This window comes from Nerophis lumbriciformis, linkage group LG23 (genome assembly GCF_033978685.3).
Source record: "Nerophis lumbriciformis linkage group LG23, RoL_Nlum_v2.1, whole genome shotgun sequence".
NCBI lineage: Eukaryota > Metazoa > Chordata > Actinopteri > Syngnathiformes > Syngnathidae > Nerophis > Nerophis lumbriciformis.
In genome coordinates this window covers 12,400,001-12,420,000 of record NC_084570.2, presented here as the reverse complement: position 1 = coordinate 12,420,000, position 20,000 = coordinate 12,400,001, and the positions used below count along the sequence as shown (strand labels likewise).

At 41.4% G+C, this 20,000-nt stretch overlaps 1 protein-coding gene across 2 annotated transcripts in view; it reads left to right on the top strand.

Moving 5' to 3' along the window:
* pard3ba (par-3 family cell polarity regulator beta a) overlaps window positions 1–20,000 on the top strand; it is a 464,804-nt gene that overhangs the window by 100,939 nt on the left and 343,865 nt on the right. Inside the window, exons 1-2 of one of the 2 annotated variants that reach the window (XM_061985094.1) lie at window positions 13,997–14,148; window positions 14,269–14,333. In XM_061985094.1, coding sequence (XP_061841078.1) covers window positions 14,314–14,333 — 20 coding nt within the window. In that variant the 5' untranslated portion in view covers window positions 13,997–14,148; window positions 14,269–14,313. Of the gene's footprint in view, window positions 1–13,996; window positions 14,149–14,268; window positions 14,334–20,000 lie in introns of those variants that run through there. The other variant, XM_061985093.1, reaches the window with a different exon arrangement.

The window sequence follows — 20,000 nt, the reverse complement described above, 5'->3', positions numbered from 1 at the left end:
AGCCTGCCATTGTTTGTGATTGTGTGTGTGTGAGTGTGTGTGTGCGTGTTTGTGTTTGAGTGCGCAAGCATGTTTCGAGAATGAGCGGGGAAAAAAATGAGTACCAACATGGAGTTCTGTTGTTCGACTCAGCAGGGACTAAGTACACAACTGCACTGGACATTTGGGATCAGGGGTGTCCAAACTTCTTCCACTGAGGGCCGCTCACTAAAAATCATGATATGTTTCAATTTGAAAACAAATACAATATATAGATTTTTTAAGGTTTTTTAGGACTCCCCTCAAGTTTGGTCCCGGGACCCGGAAGGGTCTCAATCAAAAAAATGTTAAAAATTTGTCATATATTATTTATTATTTTTAATTATTATTTAATGCATACATCTCTAGATCAACTTCAGGTCTATCTGTCAGTATAAAGTATTTGTTTTAATGTTTTATTTGCTTTTGGTCAAAGAAAGCCCTGTTTTTATGGCAAAAACACAAAATATATATTCAAAATGTTCAAAGTGGACAATTTGATGTGAAGTCATTGGAACCCTAAATATGTCAATAATTCATAACACCATTGATTTTAATTTATTATAATTTTTTGTCTGTTTAAAAAATTTTTTTTTTTTTAAATCAAATTTTTGGTGATTCAAAAGGGCCCCAACTCAAAAAAGTGTTAGAGATGAGTCATACTTTAAAAAAAAAAAAGTTTTTTTACTTTCCACACTTAAGTCTTTATATTGGTGGTCCTCAAACTTTTGTTTTACCAAATACCACCTTAGAAAAAACTTGACTCTACAAGTACCACCATAATGACCTACATTAAAATACAATAGTGTTGTAGGCCCATGTATTCGTTAAAAACAAGGCAGAGGTTTTATTTAACAAGTATATTTAATATTTTTGGCCACTGTAATATTACACACGGTTCGAACAGTGACACTGTGTTCAGATATAGGAAAATAAAGCACTGTACTGTTAAGTGATTCTTTGGCGTACCACCAGATGGAGCCCACGTACCAGTAGTGGTACTTGTCTCACTCTTTGAGAATCACTGATTTTGTAAAATTTCTAGAGTAGGGATTCTCAAACTGTGGTATGTTTACCACTTGTGGTACGCGGGCTTCTATCTAGTGGTACGCCAAAGAATCACTTGATTAAAGTACAGTGTTTTATTTTCCTATATTCAAACACAGTGTTACTGTTCAACCTGTGTATAATGTTACAGTGGCCAGAAATATTAAACAAACTTGTTAATTAAAACCTGTGCCTTGTTTTAATGAATACTTAAGCCTACTATGCTACTATATTTAAATTTTAGTCATTATAGTGGTACTTGGAGAGCCAAGTTTTTGTCTGATTGATTGATTGATTGATTGATTGAAACTTTTATTAGTAGATTGCACAGTGAAGTACATATTCCGTACAACTGACCACTAAATGGTAACACCCGAATAAGTTTTTCAACTTGTTTAAGTCGGGGTCCACTGAGAACCACTGTTCCAGAGACTTTGCTGATCAATCGTCGATACGTTATTTTTTCATGTTTTTTTCATGATTTCTTATTGTTTTTGAGCTATGAGAGCTTTAAAAAACAGCCTGATTTTTTTGTTACATTTCACCTGTTTCCTCATATACTCCACTTTTTTTTTTTCTTTTTTTTCTTTTTTTTTTAATAATACGTTAGCTGCGGGCCAAACTTTGGACACCCCTGCTTTAGAAGGTGCCCACTGCCTACGCAGCCCCAGATGAAGCCTAGGATCAGTGGTCAGGTTCTTAGTTTAGGGGTGTGTTTATACATACAGGTAAAAGCCAGTAAATTAGAATATTTTGAAAAACTTGATTTATTTCAGTAATTGCATTCAAAAGGTGTAACTTGTACATTATATTTATTCATTGCACACAGACTGATGCATTCAAATGTTTATTTCATTTAATTTTGATGATTTGAAGTGGCAACAAATGAAAATCCCAAATTCCGTGTGTCACAAAATTAGAATATTACTTAAGGCTAATACAAAAAAGGGATTTTTAGAAATGTTGGCCAACTGAAAAGTATGAAAATGAAAAATATGAGCATGTACAATACTCAATACTTGGTTGGAGCTCCTTTTGCCTCAATTACTGCGTTAATGCGGCGTGGCATGGAGTCGATGAGTTTCTGGCACTGCTCAGGTGTTATGAGAGCCCAGGTTGCTCTGATAGTGGCCTTCAACTCTTCTGCGTTTTTGGGTCTGGCATTCTGCATCTTCCTTTTCACAATACCCCACAGAATTTCTATGGGGCTAAGGTCAGGGGAGTTGGCGGGCCAATTTAGAACAGAAATACCATGGTCCGTAAACCAGGCACGGGTAGATTTTGCGCTGTGTGCAGGCGCCAAGTCCTGTTGGAACTTGAAATCTCCATCTCCATAGAGCAGGTCAGCAGCAGGAAGCATGAAGTGCTCTAAAACTTGCTGGTAGACAGCTGCGTTGACCCTGGATCTCAGGAAACAGAGTGGACCGACACCAGCTGGACTGCGGCTGAGTGGTCCAAAGTCATGTTTTCTGACGAAAGCAAATTTTGCATTTCCTTTGGAAATCGAGGTCCCAGAGTCTGGAGGAAGACAGGAGAGGCACAGGATCCACGTTGCCTGAAGTCTAGTGTAAAGTTTCCACCATCAGTGATGGTTTGGGGTGCCATGTCATCTGCTGGTGTCGGTCCACGCTGTTTCCTGAGATCCAGGGTCAACGCAGCCGTCTACCAGCAAGTTTTAGAGCACTTCATGCTTCCTGCTGCTGACCTGCTCTATGGAGATGGAGATTTCAAGTTCCAACAGGACTTGGCGCCTGCACACAGCGCAATATCTACCCGTGCCTGGTTTACGGACCATGGTATTTCTGTTCTAAATTGGCCCGCCAACTCCCCTGACCTTAGCCCCATAGAACATCTGTGGGGTATTGTGAAAAGGAAGATGCAGAATGCCAGACCCAAAAACGCAGAAGAGTTGAAGGCCACTATCAGAGCAACCTGGGCTCTCATAACACCTGAGCAGTGCCAGAAACTCATCGACTCCATGCCACGCCGCATTAACGCAGTAATTGAGGCAAAAGGAGCTCCAACCAAGTATTGAGTATTGTACATGCTCATATTTTTCATTTTCATACTTTTCAGTTGGCCAACATTTCTAAAAATCCCTTTTTTGTATTAGCCTTAAGTAATATTCTAATTTTGTGACACACGGAATTTGGGATTTTCATTTGTTGCCACTTCAAATCATCAAAATTAAATGAAATAAACATTTGAATGCATCAGTCTGTGTGCAATGAATAAATATAATGTACAAGTTACACCTTTTGAATGCAATTACTGAAATAAATCAAGTTTTTCAAAATATTCTAATTTACTGGCTTTTACCTGTATATCTAGTGAAGAGGCCTGGTTGAATTGTACACTGTCGTCTTGGAGCTTGAAGGACTTCTGTAGTCAGGCCTGGGCAATTATTTTGACTCGGGGGGGTAAATTTAGAGAAAAAAATGTGTCAGGTGGCCGGTATATCTATTTTTTAGAAACGCTAGTATAAAACCTCACAATAATGTCTGATCGAATGCTAAAGACGTATTCACAGACCGCCTTAAAAAACGGAATGGAATTTTAAATTTTTTTACTAAATAAGAAACACCCAGAATGTACATGAAAATAAAGAATGTGTGATTTACAATATTAACTATGAACGATAAAACCCTGAATATTGACTACATATGAACGTCACAACCCCTCTCGATCGACATATTTTACAATCAAGCGAAACTCAACAAACACAGCGAAATATGAATACGAAGGGTAAAAATAAACCCACCATCTGATGTATCACTAAGCTTTAGAACTTTGTTGTAAAAATCTCCTGACACCCGCATTTCAGGCTGGCCGCTCTGTTAAAGTTAAAGTACCAATGATTGTCACACACACACGAGGTGTGGTGAAATTTGTCCTCTGCATTTGACCCATCCCCTTGTTCACCCCCTGGGAGGTGAGGGGAGCAGTGGGCAGCACTTGATCATTTCGCGATATTGCTATATTTTTGCTGAAAGGATTTTTTTGCTGAAAGGATTTAGTAGAGAACATCGACGATAAAGTTCACAACTTTTGGTCGCTGATAAAAAAGCCTTGCCTGTACCGGAAGTAGCAGACGATATGCGCGTGACGTCACAGGTTGTGGAGCTCCTCACATCTGCACATTGTTTACAATCATGGCCACCAGCAAAGAGAGCAATTCGGACCAAAAAGCGACGATTTCCCCATTAATTTGAGCGAGGATGAAAGATTCGTGGATGAGGAAAGTGAGAGTGAAGGACTAGAGGGCAGTGGGAGCGATTCAGATAGGGAAGATGCTGTGAGAGGCGGGTGGGACCTGATATTCAGCTGGGAATGACTAAAACAGTAAATAAACACAAGACATATATATACTCTATTAGCCACAACACAACCAGGCTTATATTTAATATGCCACAAATTAATCCTGCATAACAAACACCTCCCCCCTCCCGTCCATATAACCCGCCAATACAACTCAAACACCTGCACAACACACTCAATCCCACAGCCCAAAGTACCGTTCACCTCCCCAAAGTTCATACAGCACATATATTTCCCCAAAGTCCCCAAAGTTACGTACGTGACATGCACATAGCGACACGCACGTATGGGCAAGCGATCAAATGTTTGGAAGCCGCAGCTGCATGCGTACTCACGGTACCACGTCTGCGCATCCAACTCAAAGTCCTCCTGGTAAGAGTCTCTGTTGTCCCAGTTCTCCACAGGCCAATGGTAAAGCTTGACTGTCATCTTTCGGGAATGTAAACAATGAAACACCGGCTGTGTTTGTGTTGCTGCAGTCGGCCGCAATACACCGCTTCCCACCTACAGCTTTCTTCTTTGCTGTCTCCATTGTTCATTGAACAAATTGCAAAAGATTCACCAACACAGATGTCCAGAATACTGTGGAATTTTGCGATGAAAACAGACGACTTAATAGCTGGCCACCATGCTGTCCCAAAATGTCCTCCACAATCCGTGACGTCACGCGCTGACGTCATCATACCGAGACGTTTTCAGCAGGATATTTCGCGCAAAATTTAAAATTGCACTTTAGTAAGCTAACCCGGCCGTATTGGCATGTGTTGCAATGTTAAGATTTCATCATTGATATATAAACTATCAGACTGCGTGGTCGGTAGTAGTGGGTTTCAGTAGGCCTTTAAAGTACAGTCAATACCCCCACCAACCCTGGGCACACACACATACAGTATTGGACTCCAGATAAGGTGTAATTAAGGCGGATCTCATGATAAATCTGCACCCTGTCCCTTTAATTGATTTACTTGTCTAGTTGGAGGGTGAGCCTGATCTACTCCACTTTTACTTTTGCCACCTTTTCTTCTTTCACTCGTTATTCATTGCCTCAAACTCCGTGCCAGGCTGGAAGCTAATGATGGTGTGTTTGATTACAGTAGCTAATGAATTCTCCCGTGACAACCCCCCTCTCAGCCCCACCCTCCTCCTTACCTTCACTAGCAGCCTCCCCATCTTCTTTTTGCCTCCCCTCCAGCATTTTCAACACCTCCAGATGTGATGATGCAATGTATGTTAACACACCAGGGAGGCAGACTTGGATATGTTACACTCTGTCTGGCGTGAATGTAAAAAAAAGTGACACCTTCGCTAACTAGCTATTTTCCTCTCGTGTGTGTCTCGTTCGCGTGTGTGTGCATGCTTGTTTCTGGAGGGTGTGACTTTTGGAGAACACAACATGGCAGCGCGTTGATGTGATGGATATGACGATGGGGTCCCGGTGCACAACTGCACTTCCTCCTACACCCAATTTCTCAGATGCCTGACATGCAACAGACGACTACTGTACACAAAAGACACACACCTCATTACTCATCCTGCTGACACACACACTTACACCTCATTTTGTAAATCTGCACGCTGATGTGAAACACACACACACACACACTGTCTCTAAACCCTGATTGCAATGTGCAACACAATACCAGGACCAACTGTTAAGTATTCAAAGCAGGTTGCCAGTACAGGCTGAACAGATTGCCTACGTGCTCATCCTGCTTCAAACCACACTTGAAAATTAAACCAAATAATATGAAATAAAAACATACAATGTCCTTTGTGGAGGTTGCTCCCCAGTGGGTTCTTCGGACCACCAAGCACCGACATGAGAGCCCGGTTTCAGGTTCACAATACAGTTTTATTTTGCAATATGTTCTCAGGTTGCTTTGCAGCAGTTTGCTGTTTGTACCTTGCTCTTGCTCCAGCTCCCACAACGTCTCTCCTCCCGGTTGCTGCTTATACAGAGCGACAGGTGATTAGATAACAAGGCCCAGGTGGGCCATCCACGCACCTGTCGCTGACTTCGAGGCCGGTCCTGGCACACCCCGCTTCGCTGCAGGCCCGCAGGCCACACCCCCCTCCACATCCTTATTGTTTTTTTAATTAATTAATTTTTTACTTTTTATTTTTTATTAATAAATCCAACAAAACAATACACCACAATACTATAATAATGCAATTCAAATTCCGAAACCAAACCCGGCCCAGCAACATTCAGAATAGCAATAAACACACAAAACAATCCAAAAGCAGTCAAACAAAAATTAATATTATCAACAACAGTATCAATATTAATAACAATTCCAACATAGCAGGGATTAGAAATCCCTCATTTACATTATCACAGCCATTTATAAAAATAAAAAAATAAAACATTTAAAAAAATGAATAGTGTCTCAGTGGCTTACACTTGCATCACATCTCATATTCTTGACAACACATTGTGTGCAATATTTTCCACAAAGATAAAATAATGTCCTTATTAAAGAGAAGCACAGGTGAGTCATTAACAGCGGGAAGCAACCCATCATCATTAAGGACTAATTTATGTGAAAAAGTATGTGATTTCAATGCAGATCACAAAATCCATTCAGGCTAATACTTTACAGAGCATCTGGAAAGTTATCACAGCGTTTCACTTATCAACATTTTCTTATGTTACAGCCTTATTTCAAAATGGAATACATTAATTTGGTCCTCAAAATTCTACACACATTACAAGCTTGGCACACATATCTTTGGACAGTTTTGCCTGTTCCTCTTTGCAGCACCTCTCGAGCTCCATCATGTTGGATGAGAGGTGTTGGTTTTCATCCAGGATGTCTCTGTACATTGCTGCATTCATCTTAGTCTAGTCAGGGAGGTGAACAAGAACCCCATAGTCACTCTGTCAGAGCCACAGCATTCCTCTGTGGAGAGAGGAGAACCTTCCAGAAGGACAACCACCTCTGCAGCAATCCACCAATCAGGCCTGTATGGTAGAATGTCCAGACAGAAGCCATTTCTCAGTAAAAGGTTTGCCAAAATGCACCTGAAAGACTCTCAGACCGACCATGAGAAACAAAATTATTTGGTCAGATGAGACAACAATTGAACTCTTTGGTGTGAATGCCAGGCGTCATGTTTGGAGGAAACCAGGTACCGCTCATCACCAAGCCAATACCATCCCTACAGTGAAGCATGGTGCTGGCAGCATCATGCTGCGGGGTTGTTTTTCAGTGGCAGGAACTGCCAACTGAAACCAATGCTTCCTATCAAACCTAATGGAGCCTGAGAGGTGCTGCAAAGAGGAATTTGGCCAAACTGCCCAAAGATAGGTGTGCCAAGCTTGTGGCATCGTATTCAAAAAGACTTGAAGCTGGAATTGCTGCCAAAGGTCCCCTCGTATCAGCTGGTATTTAACATACCGTATTTTTCGGAGTATAAGTCGCTCCGGAGTATAAGTCGCACCGGCCGAAAATGCATAATAAAGAAGGAAAAAAACATATATAAGTCGCACTGTCGCATTTTTGGGGGAAAATTTATTTGATAAAACCCAACACCAAGAATAGACATTTGAAAGGCAATTTAAAATAAATAAAGAACAGTGAACAACAGGCTGAATAAGTGTACGTTATATGACACATAAATAACCAACTGAGAACGTGCCTGGTATGTTAACGTAACATATTATGGTAAGAGTCATTCAAATAACTATAACATATAGAACATGCTATACGTTTACCAAACAATCTGTCACTCCTAATCGCTAAATCCCATGAAATCTTATACGTCTTATCTCTTACGTGAATGAGCTAAATAATAATATTTGATATTTTACGGTAATTTGTTAATAATTTTACACATAAGTTGCTCCTTAGTATAAGTCGCACCCCGGCCAAACTATGAAAAAAACTGCGACTTATATTCCGAAAAATACGAGTAAGTAAAGGATATTAAATGAGCTCAAATATACTTACACATGAGGCATAATGATGCAATGTGTACATACAGCTAGCCTAAATAGCATAAATGGTAAATGATAAATGGGTTATACTTGTATAGCGCTTTTCTACCTTCAAGGTATTCAAAGCGCTTTGACAGTATTACCACATTCACCCATTCACACACACATTCACACACTGATGGCGGGAGCTGCCATCAGGAGCAAGGGGTGAAGTGTCTTGCCCAAGGACACAACGGACGTGACTAGGATGGTAGAAGGTGGGGTTTGACCCCCAGTAACCAGCAACACTCCGATTGCTGGCACGGCCACTCTACCAACTTCGCCACGCCATGTTGACATTGAGTTAGCTTGCAGTCATGCCCTGACCAAATATGCCTGATTAGCACTCCAACAAGTCAATAACATCAACAAAGCGCACCTTTTTGCATTCACGCACAGCATAAAACGTTTGGTGGACAAAATGAGACAAAGAAGGAGTGTAAGATTTTACATGTAAACAAACGGTCGCGTTTGTTTGTATCCTTTTCCATTTTCAATCTTTTTTTTTTAATACTCCAGGGAGCTTAGAGGGTGGCGCTAAAGAGTTGCTCACCCCCCGGTTTAAGTGAACATTTTACATTGTATTTATTAGTTTTGCAATCAAAACAATGTAGAAGACAATATATATTTCTTGGGGATACAAATTTCACCAATTCGGTGGAATGGCTCAAACCTACAGTCGCTCCTGAGTATAAGTCGCAACCCCCGCCAAACTATGAAAAAAAACTGCGACTTATAGTCCGAAAAATACGGTAGTCCCCCATATCCCCGTATAGCTGCCCGGGATGTGCCTGCGTAAGATTTTTTTAATTTTGAACCTGCAGAATTTGCAAGTTCTTATCCATTTGTGTCAACTAGGTGAAACCACGTCTGAAAACCTTTGACAAGTTCACTCCATGTCCGTCCCCACCCATTATGCTCTTTCAAACTGTAGAATACAATCCGCGTTGAAAACGGGAGTATTTTGTTTTGAAAGTAAAGCGGATAACTTATTTTGTGTGTGCGCATGACTTCCTGTCCAACACAAGCAGATTTGAGCTAAATTGAACCGCCGCGCTGAGGCGATCGGCAAACAAGAAAGAATATACGTATAATAAATCTGATATTGTTTCGTATAATAGAGATTGATTTATGGCTTGAGTCTGCAGAAATATACATGAAGAGAAGAACTTGAACAAAAATAAATTGCAGTATTGAAGAAAAAAAAAACAATGAGCTCCTGAGCTAAGATGAATTCGACACTGATGGTTTAGAGTCTTAAGACTATTATAAATATACATGTTCGGACATTGTATTGGTGCGTCCATTATTTATGTTTTTTCTGCCTTCTTAGGGGGTCTCGGAACGTAACTCCCACGAATGACGGGGTTCTACTCTACCGTCTTATATTCGGGTCTGAGCAGTATTATACATGTAGTTGAGCAACCTGACACTTTCCTGCGTGTATTAATTTCTATATCTGTTTTTATGGTTGTTACCATACTGTTCCCTCTGTGCCATCCCTGTTGCCCTTCTGACTTTATTTAGGCTCTGTTTACACTTAGGTTATCCAGGGTAAATTACACCTAAACTTATCCTTGTCCACACACAACAATGCCACCGTTTAAGACCCCCCTCCCCCCTCCGTCCGCCGGCGCAACGCAACCTAATACGCATGCGTGGAAAATGCACACGTCATAGTCACCTCCAGTGTTGCTTTGTGTGCAAGTTCTTAAATTGAACTTATCTGAACAATATCCAGTGTTGTGGTATTTCAATTAATCCAGTGTGCTCTGGGGCCCTATTGTAGTAAATCACACCTGAGCCATCATAAATTAATCAAATCTGTATTAGACACGTAAACAATGTGATGAATAACATTTTACATCAATCAATCTAGGAATCTAGATATGTGGTCAGGACACTCCTCACTCTTTTGCCTTCACCGTCATTGTCCATTCCTTTTTGGTGACTTTATATACTCTGAACCTAGACGTTGAGTCCGCGACATACATGGCAGACAATAACTGATACAGTCTGCTTTGCCAGTCCAAATGCATTCGCCGTTTTCCTTTACGGCCAGGTAATACAAAGCACACGCTACTTTTTTATCACATCCACGGGAGCTCGGATTCTCGTTGACCCGGTGTTTGAAAGTTCTCTTGCCGTCTGAGAAGTGTTGTATCCCAAATAGCTGCAATCGCTTTCTCTTAAGGTATTCATGTGTGATTTCTACAAGCGTCTGAACATGTAGAGGAAGGAGAAACACGGGCATGTCTGGATGACTTCCCTTCATATTTCCAGTGGTTAGCTCCGAGCTACGAAACCACTTTATTATGAAGCTGGCTGTGGCACGTTCTTTCTGACGTCACTTCCTGTGTGGGGCGTGGTCTTTCTGGCATCACTTCCTCTCCGAACTCACTTAGTAAACGTTCAATGAGTCCATACAATGAATGCTAAGTGCAGGAGATTCAAGAATTACATGACTGACTTACCCGTGTAAAAATTTGTCCAAGGACGGGGACCTTAAACGATGGTTTAGTGTGGCTGAAACGGGGCTTAGGCTAAATAATTATTCGTTTAAGGCAGTCTTTTTCAACCTTTTTTGAGCCAAGGCACACCACCAGCAGACATCATTAAAAAACGAAACTCAGTTGACAGTAAAAAGTCGTTGTCACAATTATTGGGTATGACTTTAAAGCATAACCAAGCATGCATCAATATAGCTCTTGTCTCAAAGTAGGTGTACTGTCACCACCTGTCATGTCACACCCTGACTTATCTGGAGTTTTTTGCTGTTTTCCTGTGTATAGTGTTTTAGCTCTTGTTTTGCGCTCCTATTTTAATGGCTTTTTCTCTTTTTTGGTATTTTCGTATAGCAGTTTCATGTCTTCCTTTGAGCGATGTTTCCCGCATCTACTTTGTTTTAGCAATCAAGAAGATTTTAGTTGTTTTTATCCTTCTTTGTGGGGACATTGTTGATTGTCATGTCATGTTCGGATGTACTTTGTGGACGCCGTCTTTGCTCCACAGTAAGTCTTTGCTGTCGTCCAGCATTATGTTTTTGTTTACTTTGTAGCCAGTTCAGTTTTAGTTTCATTCTGCATAGCTTTCCCTAAGCTTCAATGCCTTTTCTTAGGGGCACTCACCTTTTGTTTATTTTTGGTTTAAGCATTAGACACCTTTTTACCTGCATGCTGCCTCCCGGTGTTTCCGACATCTACAAAGCAATTAGCTACCTGCTGCCACCTACTGATATGGAAGAGTATTACACGGTTACTCTGCCGAACTCTGGACAGCACAGTGGTTGAAAAACACTGGTTTAAGGGGTTAAACGACTTTGTGTAGACATGACCTTAGGGTCATACAATCCCATAAAAGACAAAGAATCCCGATGCTTGTACAAAACCCAAAACCAGTGAAGTTGGCACGTCGTGTAAATCGTCAGTAAAAACAGAATACAATGTACAGTTTTTAATGCATGTGATCATGGATGATCGGCAGCGTAAACACCCCTTAAAGGGGAACATTATCACAATTTCAGAATTGTTAAAACCATTAAAAATCAGTTCCCAGTGGCTTATTATATTTTTCGAAGTTTTTTTCAAAATTTTACCCATCACGCATTATCCCTAAAAAAAGCTTCAAAGTGCCTGATTTTAACCATCGTTATATACACCCGTCCATTTTCCTGTGACGTCACATAGTGAAGCCAACACAAACAAACATGGCCGAAAGAACAGCAAGCTATAGCGACATTAGCTCGGACTCAGACTCGGATTTCAGCGGCTTAAGCGATTCAACAGATTACGAATGTATTGAAACGGATGGTTGTAGTGTGGAGGCAGGTAGCGAAAACGAAATTGAAGAAGAAACTGAAGCTATTGAGCCATATCGGTTTGAACCGTATGCAAGCGAAACCCACGAAAACGACACGACAGCCAGCGACACGGGAGAAAGCGAGGACGAATTCGGCGATCGCCTTCTAACCAACGATTGGTATGTGTTTGTTTGGCATTAAAGGAAACTAACAACTATGAACTAGGTTTATAGCATATGAAATACATTTGGCAACAACATGCACTTTGAGAGTGCAGACAGCCAAATTTTCATCAACTAATATATTCTGTAGACATACCCTCATCCGCGCTCTTTTCCTGAAAGCTGATCTGTCCATTTTTGGAGTTGATGTCTGCAGGCCAGGGAAGCTAGGGTCGATAGGGGGTTTAGCTCGCTCGTCTGCGGGAACAAACTGCCGCTATTGCTTGCCGTGCTACCGAGGTCCTTTGTCCCTGAATTGCTCACACACTGCGGCAGATTCAATGGGGGTCTGGCGGCAGATTTCTTTGACTTTATTGTTGGAAATGCATCTGCTTTGAGTGTCGCAGGATATCCACACATTGTTGCCATCTCTGTCGTAGCATAGCTTTCGTCGGTAAAGTGTGCGGAACAAACGTCCAATTTCTTGCCACTTTCGCATCTTTGGGCCACTGGTGCAACTTGAATCCGTCCCTGTTCGTGTTGTTACACCCTTCGACAACACACCGACGAGGCATGATGTCTCCAAGGTACGGAAAACAGTCGAAAAAACGGAAAATAACAGAGCTGATTTGACTCGGTGTTTGAGAAAATGGCGGATTGCTTCCCGATGTGACGCCACGTTGTGACGTCATCGCTCCGAGAGCGAATAATAGAAAGGCGTTTAATTCACCAAAATTCACCCATTTAGAGTTCGGAAATCGGTTAAAAAAATATATGGTCTTTTTTCTGCAACATCAAGGTATATATTAACGCTTACATAGGTCTGGTGATAATGTTCCCCTTTAAAAGAATATATCACAATAATTTAAGGGCTATGCTGTAGCTATGAATGAGTATGTTTTGAAAGCAGGACAATGAATACTTGTGACTCCTGTCTGCTGATACTGTCGGGATAGTGAGATGCAGACTGAGCGTCAGAAAGATGTTGTTTTTATGTCCAAACAGGCAGAAATGCTCTCAATCAGAGGATTAAATTCACCGGCTTGATCCCTTAATGTTACAGCGTTAACGAGTGCTGCGTGTTTGTTGCCGTAGTGTCTGTGTGCGACACCGACTGCACATGAAACCATCCCGAGCATGTTTTTGTGTTCACCTGCCAGCACCGTTTTCCTGGAGGCTGTGTTGTAGGTGGCTCACAGCAGCGCGTCTTGCATAATGTCGCGCGGAGATGCTCTGCAACAATGGCGCCTGGGGCTCAAACCCCCCCCCCCCGACCCCTAATGTACATTCTATTGTGAGATAATCTCGCACCGCCCGCATAAGTGGGTCACTTTGTGCAGACGACACATGCAAAACAAATGATAAAATGCACTATTTTGGTTTTTCCTTTGTTTCCATAGGGTGATAATATATGTTTTAATATGAGTAATAAAACTTAAATGTACTGTACGTGTGACGGATAGTCCTCCGGGGAGTTGTGCGTTTTCTCAGGGGGAGGCTGGTGGGCGGTTGCTTTTTTAGCCATTAGTGCTGGTGACACAATGGAAGTGACAAGGCAGAAGGACCTAATTGCACCCTTCTTGTCGTTAACGATTCAGGGCATTTTTGAGGGTCTCGCAACAGATTGATGCTGCCGTTACTTTATCTATTTACGCTCCACGTCCACTCGCCGGAGGGTTGATGATTTTGCAGACTTTAAAAATAGATCCTCCCCTGACATGGGGCAGTGGGGGTGGGACAGCTAGAAAGAAGTAAACAAAGGTAGCGATCTTAGGACAGCGGCGCCTGGGAGAGCTCGGCGTCCGGCGGTTCCCCCCTTTGCAAAGGTGATTTACGCAGCAATTGCCCGCCGGCCGCTTTGTATATACTGCTTCCTGGGAGAAGTCGGCGCTCTTGTTATTTTGCACTTGCCAGAATTGACTGACTTTGTTATTTTATTTTCACAGGGAATCAACCATGTGCTGAGGGGAGGTGCAGAGCAACCCACCAAGATGAGCGTTGTCACATTTAGGTAGGAGTGCGTGTGGGTGGTGTAAATACTTCAATCTGAGTCATCAAAAATATTAGTAGCAGATTAATGCACCTGCTTTGTTTGATGATGGCTGGATGTTTTCATAACTGATATTAACTTTTGTTTAGCTTGTTACGCCTCACTTTTATGTTTTCATATACAGTACTATGTAGTTTTTGCTTTTTGATGAACATTTCCCCCCAAATTTTGCCCTGTTTTTTGTACATTTTGGGCCTTATTTACTAAGTGTGTGCAAACAACCTTTTATTAATATCTCCATATTTTTAGGCCATGTCACGATACACAATATACCGTATTTTTCGGACTATAAGTCGCAGTTTTTTTCATAGTTTGGCCGGGCTCTAGTGCGACTTATATATGTTTTTTTCCTTTTTTAATATGCATTTTCGTCAGGTGCGACTTATACTCCGGTGCGACTTATACTCCGAAAAATACGGTATATCTCGATATTTTGCCTTAGCCTTGAATGAACACTTGATGCATATAATCACAGCAGTATGAAGATTCTATGTGTCTACATTAAAACATTCTTGTTCATACTGCATTAATATATGCTCATTTTAAACTTTCATGCAGAGAGGGAAATCACAACTAAGTCAATTTAGCAAAACTGTATTTATGAAACAGTTATTAAGCAGTGGCACAAATATTCATGTCATTTCAAAACAGAAAGTGCAAGATTGTCAGAGACATTTTAAAACAAGCTATTAGTGCACTTTTGTGCATGATGTCACAACATATCAAAACGACACTAAATTAAAGTGCACTTTTTGTACAGAATGCCACTACAATAGTTTAAAACAAATAAAGTGCACTTTTGTGCATGATGTCACACAAGATATTTAAAAAACTGTCAAATAAAAATGAGCTGCACGATAAGAAATCAAATAGTGTATGTCCTCGCTATGTGGTAGGTTCCTGCGGACGTTATCTCCTTCTGTTGTTGACTATTTTTTTCATACGGTGTTGATCTGGAAATGGAAGACGCCAGGCTCAATTGGGTCAGTGCTGGTTGCTTCGGCACTTTGTGGGTGTGGCACCGGCCGGAGATGTTGACATGCGGAGTTTCAAGCACTCCTTATTCTCTAGCAGGTGACTTTTCAAATGATGCTACAAATTAGTAGTGCCGCTACTTTTTGTAGCAACGCTTTTGCCGCATACTTGACATATTACGGTTGTCTGTTCAACATCTTCCCGCTTGAAGCCATACCACCGCCAGATGATGGACCCCGTGCTATTTTTCTTGGGAATTAATTATTCCTCCATTTGTTACCAGATTCGCACCTTCTCTCTCTTGTGTTACCATTCGCACCGCTCCGCTTGCACCACCTGCCACAGCTAACGTTACCATGCCGCTACCTCTCTGCTCGGGGAGGGCGTATGACGTTGCACGCGCGACAGTATGTGACGTATGTAACAAGGTGCGCTTGTTTTATGTCTCTGTGCGAAGGAGAGACAAGAAAGAGTGAGAAACGCATGTAGTGTAATGCCCGCAGCTAAAAGCAACTGTGTGAGAACGTATACTCGAATACTCACGAAATAGTCAATTTCTACATCGCACAGAGACAATCCCACGATATATCGAGTATATCCGATATATCACCCAGCCCTATGCATTTGCTACCGGGCCGCACAAAGACATTAAATTATTTATAATCGACCGCATTTTCTCCTACTTAACTTTCGCCATTCTCAACAGGCACGCCAATAAGCTTGTTCGTAGATGTATTATAAAACTCCTGATAGGAAGTCGCCATTTGCTTTATTTGTTACGTTTTTGTTACATGGTTCAATGCACAATAATAAACATATAAAATGGAAATTGTAGCCAAAAGCTAGGTGCTATCTGCAGTCCGTGGCAGGTTGATGACCTAAGATCAGGGCCGATTAGGAACAAAGTGACCATAGTAGTTAAAGAAGTGCTACATTGTTGCATATAATAATTGTGCTAAAGGAAGAAAATACACATCGCATTTGGCCTTAGTGAGTTAAAGTGCTGGTATTATTGCACATAGTCCTACTACACAAGTAGTTAGCAATAACAGATGTATTTACGCACCTTTATCTTTAGTTTTTAAGCCAAAATGCGTCCGTTCTCCCTTTTTCTGTCTACACACTGTCTGCTTGTAAGTGTTCTGTGATTGTGCGCTGCCAAACGTGCTCCTCTGCTTGTAAAACCAGCAATGTCACGACGTGATGACGACGGGCCGCCATGCCAGTTAAAAAAAAAAAAAAAAGACAAACCGGTACTTTTCAAACAGAGTATAGTACCGTTTTTGATTCATTAGTACCGCGATACTATACCAGTACCGGTACACCGTACAACCCTAATACAGGGATGAGAGTACATTTTATTTTTTTGTGTGTTTATTTATTTAGAATAACAAAGTTATCTATCTTCCAATTACATTACACAATTCTACAATAATGAGAAATAAAGGTTGCTATCCTTTTAGTGGTTACTTGCATTATTATCATATATTATAAAGTTGATTTGATTTGATTTGATATTACAATTACATTAGATTATAATCACTGTATAGCTTGAATTGATTATTTCTTCAGTTTAAGAGCATGATGTAGAGAAAAACACTGAGTAAATGATTGCATATCGTTCTAATGTGTGGCACCTTGAGACAAGAACATGTTGATTGACAGTCTAAAAGTAACGTGTCTTCCTTTATACGTTCTTTTCTCAGATGTATGCATTTATATGTATAAAATATAAAAATTGCAATCGCAATTTTGGAGAGAAAAATATTTTTTTTAAATTCTCAAAATTGTGCAGTCTTAGTATTGCGTGTGAACTGCTAAGACTTTGTGTAAAGATGGCGCAGACCGCCTTATATAAATGAGGATTTTGAGTGTACTACCCCAAAAACACATCATTCAAATTCATTTTATTCATTCCTTAAAGGGGAACATTATCACAATTTCAGAATTGTTAAAACCATTAAAAATCAGTTCCCAGTGGCTTATTATATTTTTCGAAGTTTTTTTCAAAATTTTACCCATCACGCAATATCCCTAAAAAAAGCTTCAAAGTGCCTGATTTTAACCATCGTTATAAACACCCGTCCATTTTCCTGTGACGTCACATAGTGAAGCCAACACAAACAAACATGGCTTAAAGAACAGCAAGCTATAGCGACATTAGCTCGAATTCAGACTCAGATTTCAGCGGCTTAAGCGATTCAACAGATTACGAATGTATTGAAACGGATGGTTGTAGTGTGGAGGCAGGTAGCGAAAACGAAATTGAAGAAGAAACTGAAGCTATTGAGCCATATCGGTTTGAACCGTATGCAAGCGAAACCGACGAAAACGACATGACAGCCAGCGACACGGGAGAAAGCGAGGACGAATTCGGCGATCGCCTTCTAACCAATGATTGGTATGTGTTTGTTTGGCATTAAAGGAAACTAACAACTATGAACTAGGTTTACAGCATATGAAATACATTTGGCAACAACATGCACTTTGAGAGTGCAAACAGCCCAATTTTCATCAATTAATATATTCTGGAGACATACCCTCATCCGCTCTCTTTTCCTGAAAGCTGATCTGTCCAGTTTTGGAGTTGATGTCAGCAGGCCAGGGAAGCTAGGGTCGATAGGGGATTTAGCTCGCTCGTCTGCGGGAACAAGCTGCCGCCATTGCTTGCCGTGCTACCGAGGTCCTTTGTCCCTGAATTGCTCACACACTCCGGCAGATTCAATTGGGGTCTGGCGGCAGATTTCTTTGACTTTATCGTTGGAAATGCATCTGCTTTGAGTGTCGCAGGATATCCACACATTCTTGCCATCTCTGTCGTAGCATAGCTTTCGTCGGTAAAGTGTGCGGAACAAACGTCCAATTTTTTGCCACTTTCGCATCTTTGGGCCACTGGTGCAAATTGAATCCGTCCCTGTTCGTGTTGTTACACCTTCCGACAACACACCGACGAGGCTCGATGTCTCCAAGATACGGAAAACAGTCGAAAAAACGGAAAATAACAGAGCTGATTTGACTCGGTGTTTGAGAAAATGGCGGATTGCTTCCCGATGTGACGCCACGTTGTGACGTCATCGCTCCGAGAGCGAATAATAGAAAGGCGTTTAATTCGCCAAAATTCACCCATTTAAATTTCGGAAATCGGTTATAAAAAATATATGGTCTTTTTTCTGCAACATCAAGGTATATATTGACGCTTACATAGGTCTGGTGATAATGTTCCCTTTTAAGTCATTCAGCAGTTATGAAGATATACATTGATATTGCTGAAAGACGATATGTCCAGTATTTTTAATTTTTGACAGTCTATACATGTTGACAAGCATACGTAGGACAGAGCTCCTTTCTCACAGCCATTTCTGCGCAACTGTTGGTTTGCGCGGATATTTCAGACCTTTTCTTTACCAACTCCCGCGTGTTATTGTTTTCAGTTGGTAAAAAAAAAAAATCTGCGTCCCTGGGACGCGCGGACTTCCGAAAATGCGCCTCCTTTCTGGTTTCAATGCGTAAAAAGACACAAAAAGTGGGTTAACGCCAACAGTTGTTTAGCCTGCTCAGTGGCCTTGTGGTTAGAGTGTCCGCCCTGAGATCGGTAGGTCGTGAGTTCAAACCCCAAAGACTATACAAATGGGACCCTGCTTGGCACTCAGCATCAAGGGTTGGAATTGGGGGTTAATTCACCAAAATGATTCCCGGGCGCGGGCACCGCTGCTGCTCACTGCTCCCCTCACTTCCTAGGGGCTGAACAAGGGGATGGGTCAAATGCAGAGGACAAATTTCACCACACCTAGTGTGTGTGTGACAATCATTGGTACTTTAACTTTTAACTCACAGACCTCTGAGACGGGTTAGGATGATTTAACAACAATGGATCTTCAGACTGGAATATTTTTAGGCAGCCTGGACATGCCTTGACTGGGGGAGCAGATGGTGATTTTTCAGCATTTTACAGTACAGTGAGGTCTTGACAGCACTGTGATACAATGGAAGGCCACCTTGGATGGATAGTTAGCCCTGGTAACAGATGGTTGGCAGTGGAAGAAGCTGCGTTACAGCGAGACCCGCTCACAAGTTTGTTCGGCTCTTGGTCTCCGTTGATGTAGAGGAAGTCAACCAAGAGCGGGAGCTCCATCTGTCTCACTCCTCGTTGCTCTTTTCATCCGCCCCACCGTCCCTCACCTCCCCCGCTCCTCGGTGGATGACTGTGTTTGTTTGTGTTTGTGTCAGTGGGATGCTGAAATGGGTGAGCGAAGCTATTCTGCATATTAGCATGTGGCGCTAACAAGCTTCGGCTTCTTCTGATGAGCTTGTTAGAGCTGCTGTTATTTTAATATATGAATATGAATGACGGACTACGTGTGTGTGTGTATTGGTACCTCTTTTATGCATCATCCAAAACCAAGTTGCCTGAGTGTCTGTTTTCTTGGCCTGGTTGTTTACCACCATATTTGAGTGAGTGTGTGTATGTGTGTAATACTGTGTCTGCATGCATTCTTCCATGGGCTTTGTCCTATTTTATGTGGCAAAAACAGGAGCAACATAATGCACTATGATGATGAAGTGGTATGTATGTGTATATATGTATATATATATATGTATATGTATATATTTGGACACACCTTCTCCTCATTCAATGTGTTTTCTTTATTTTCA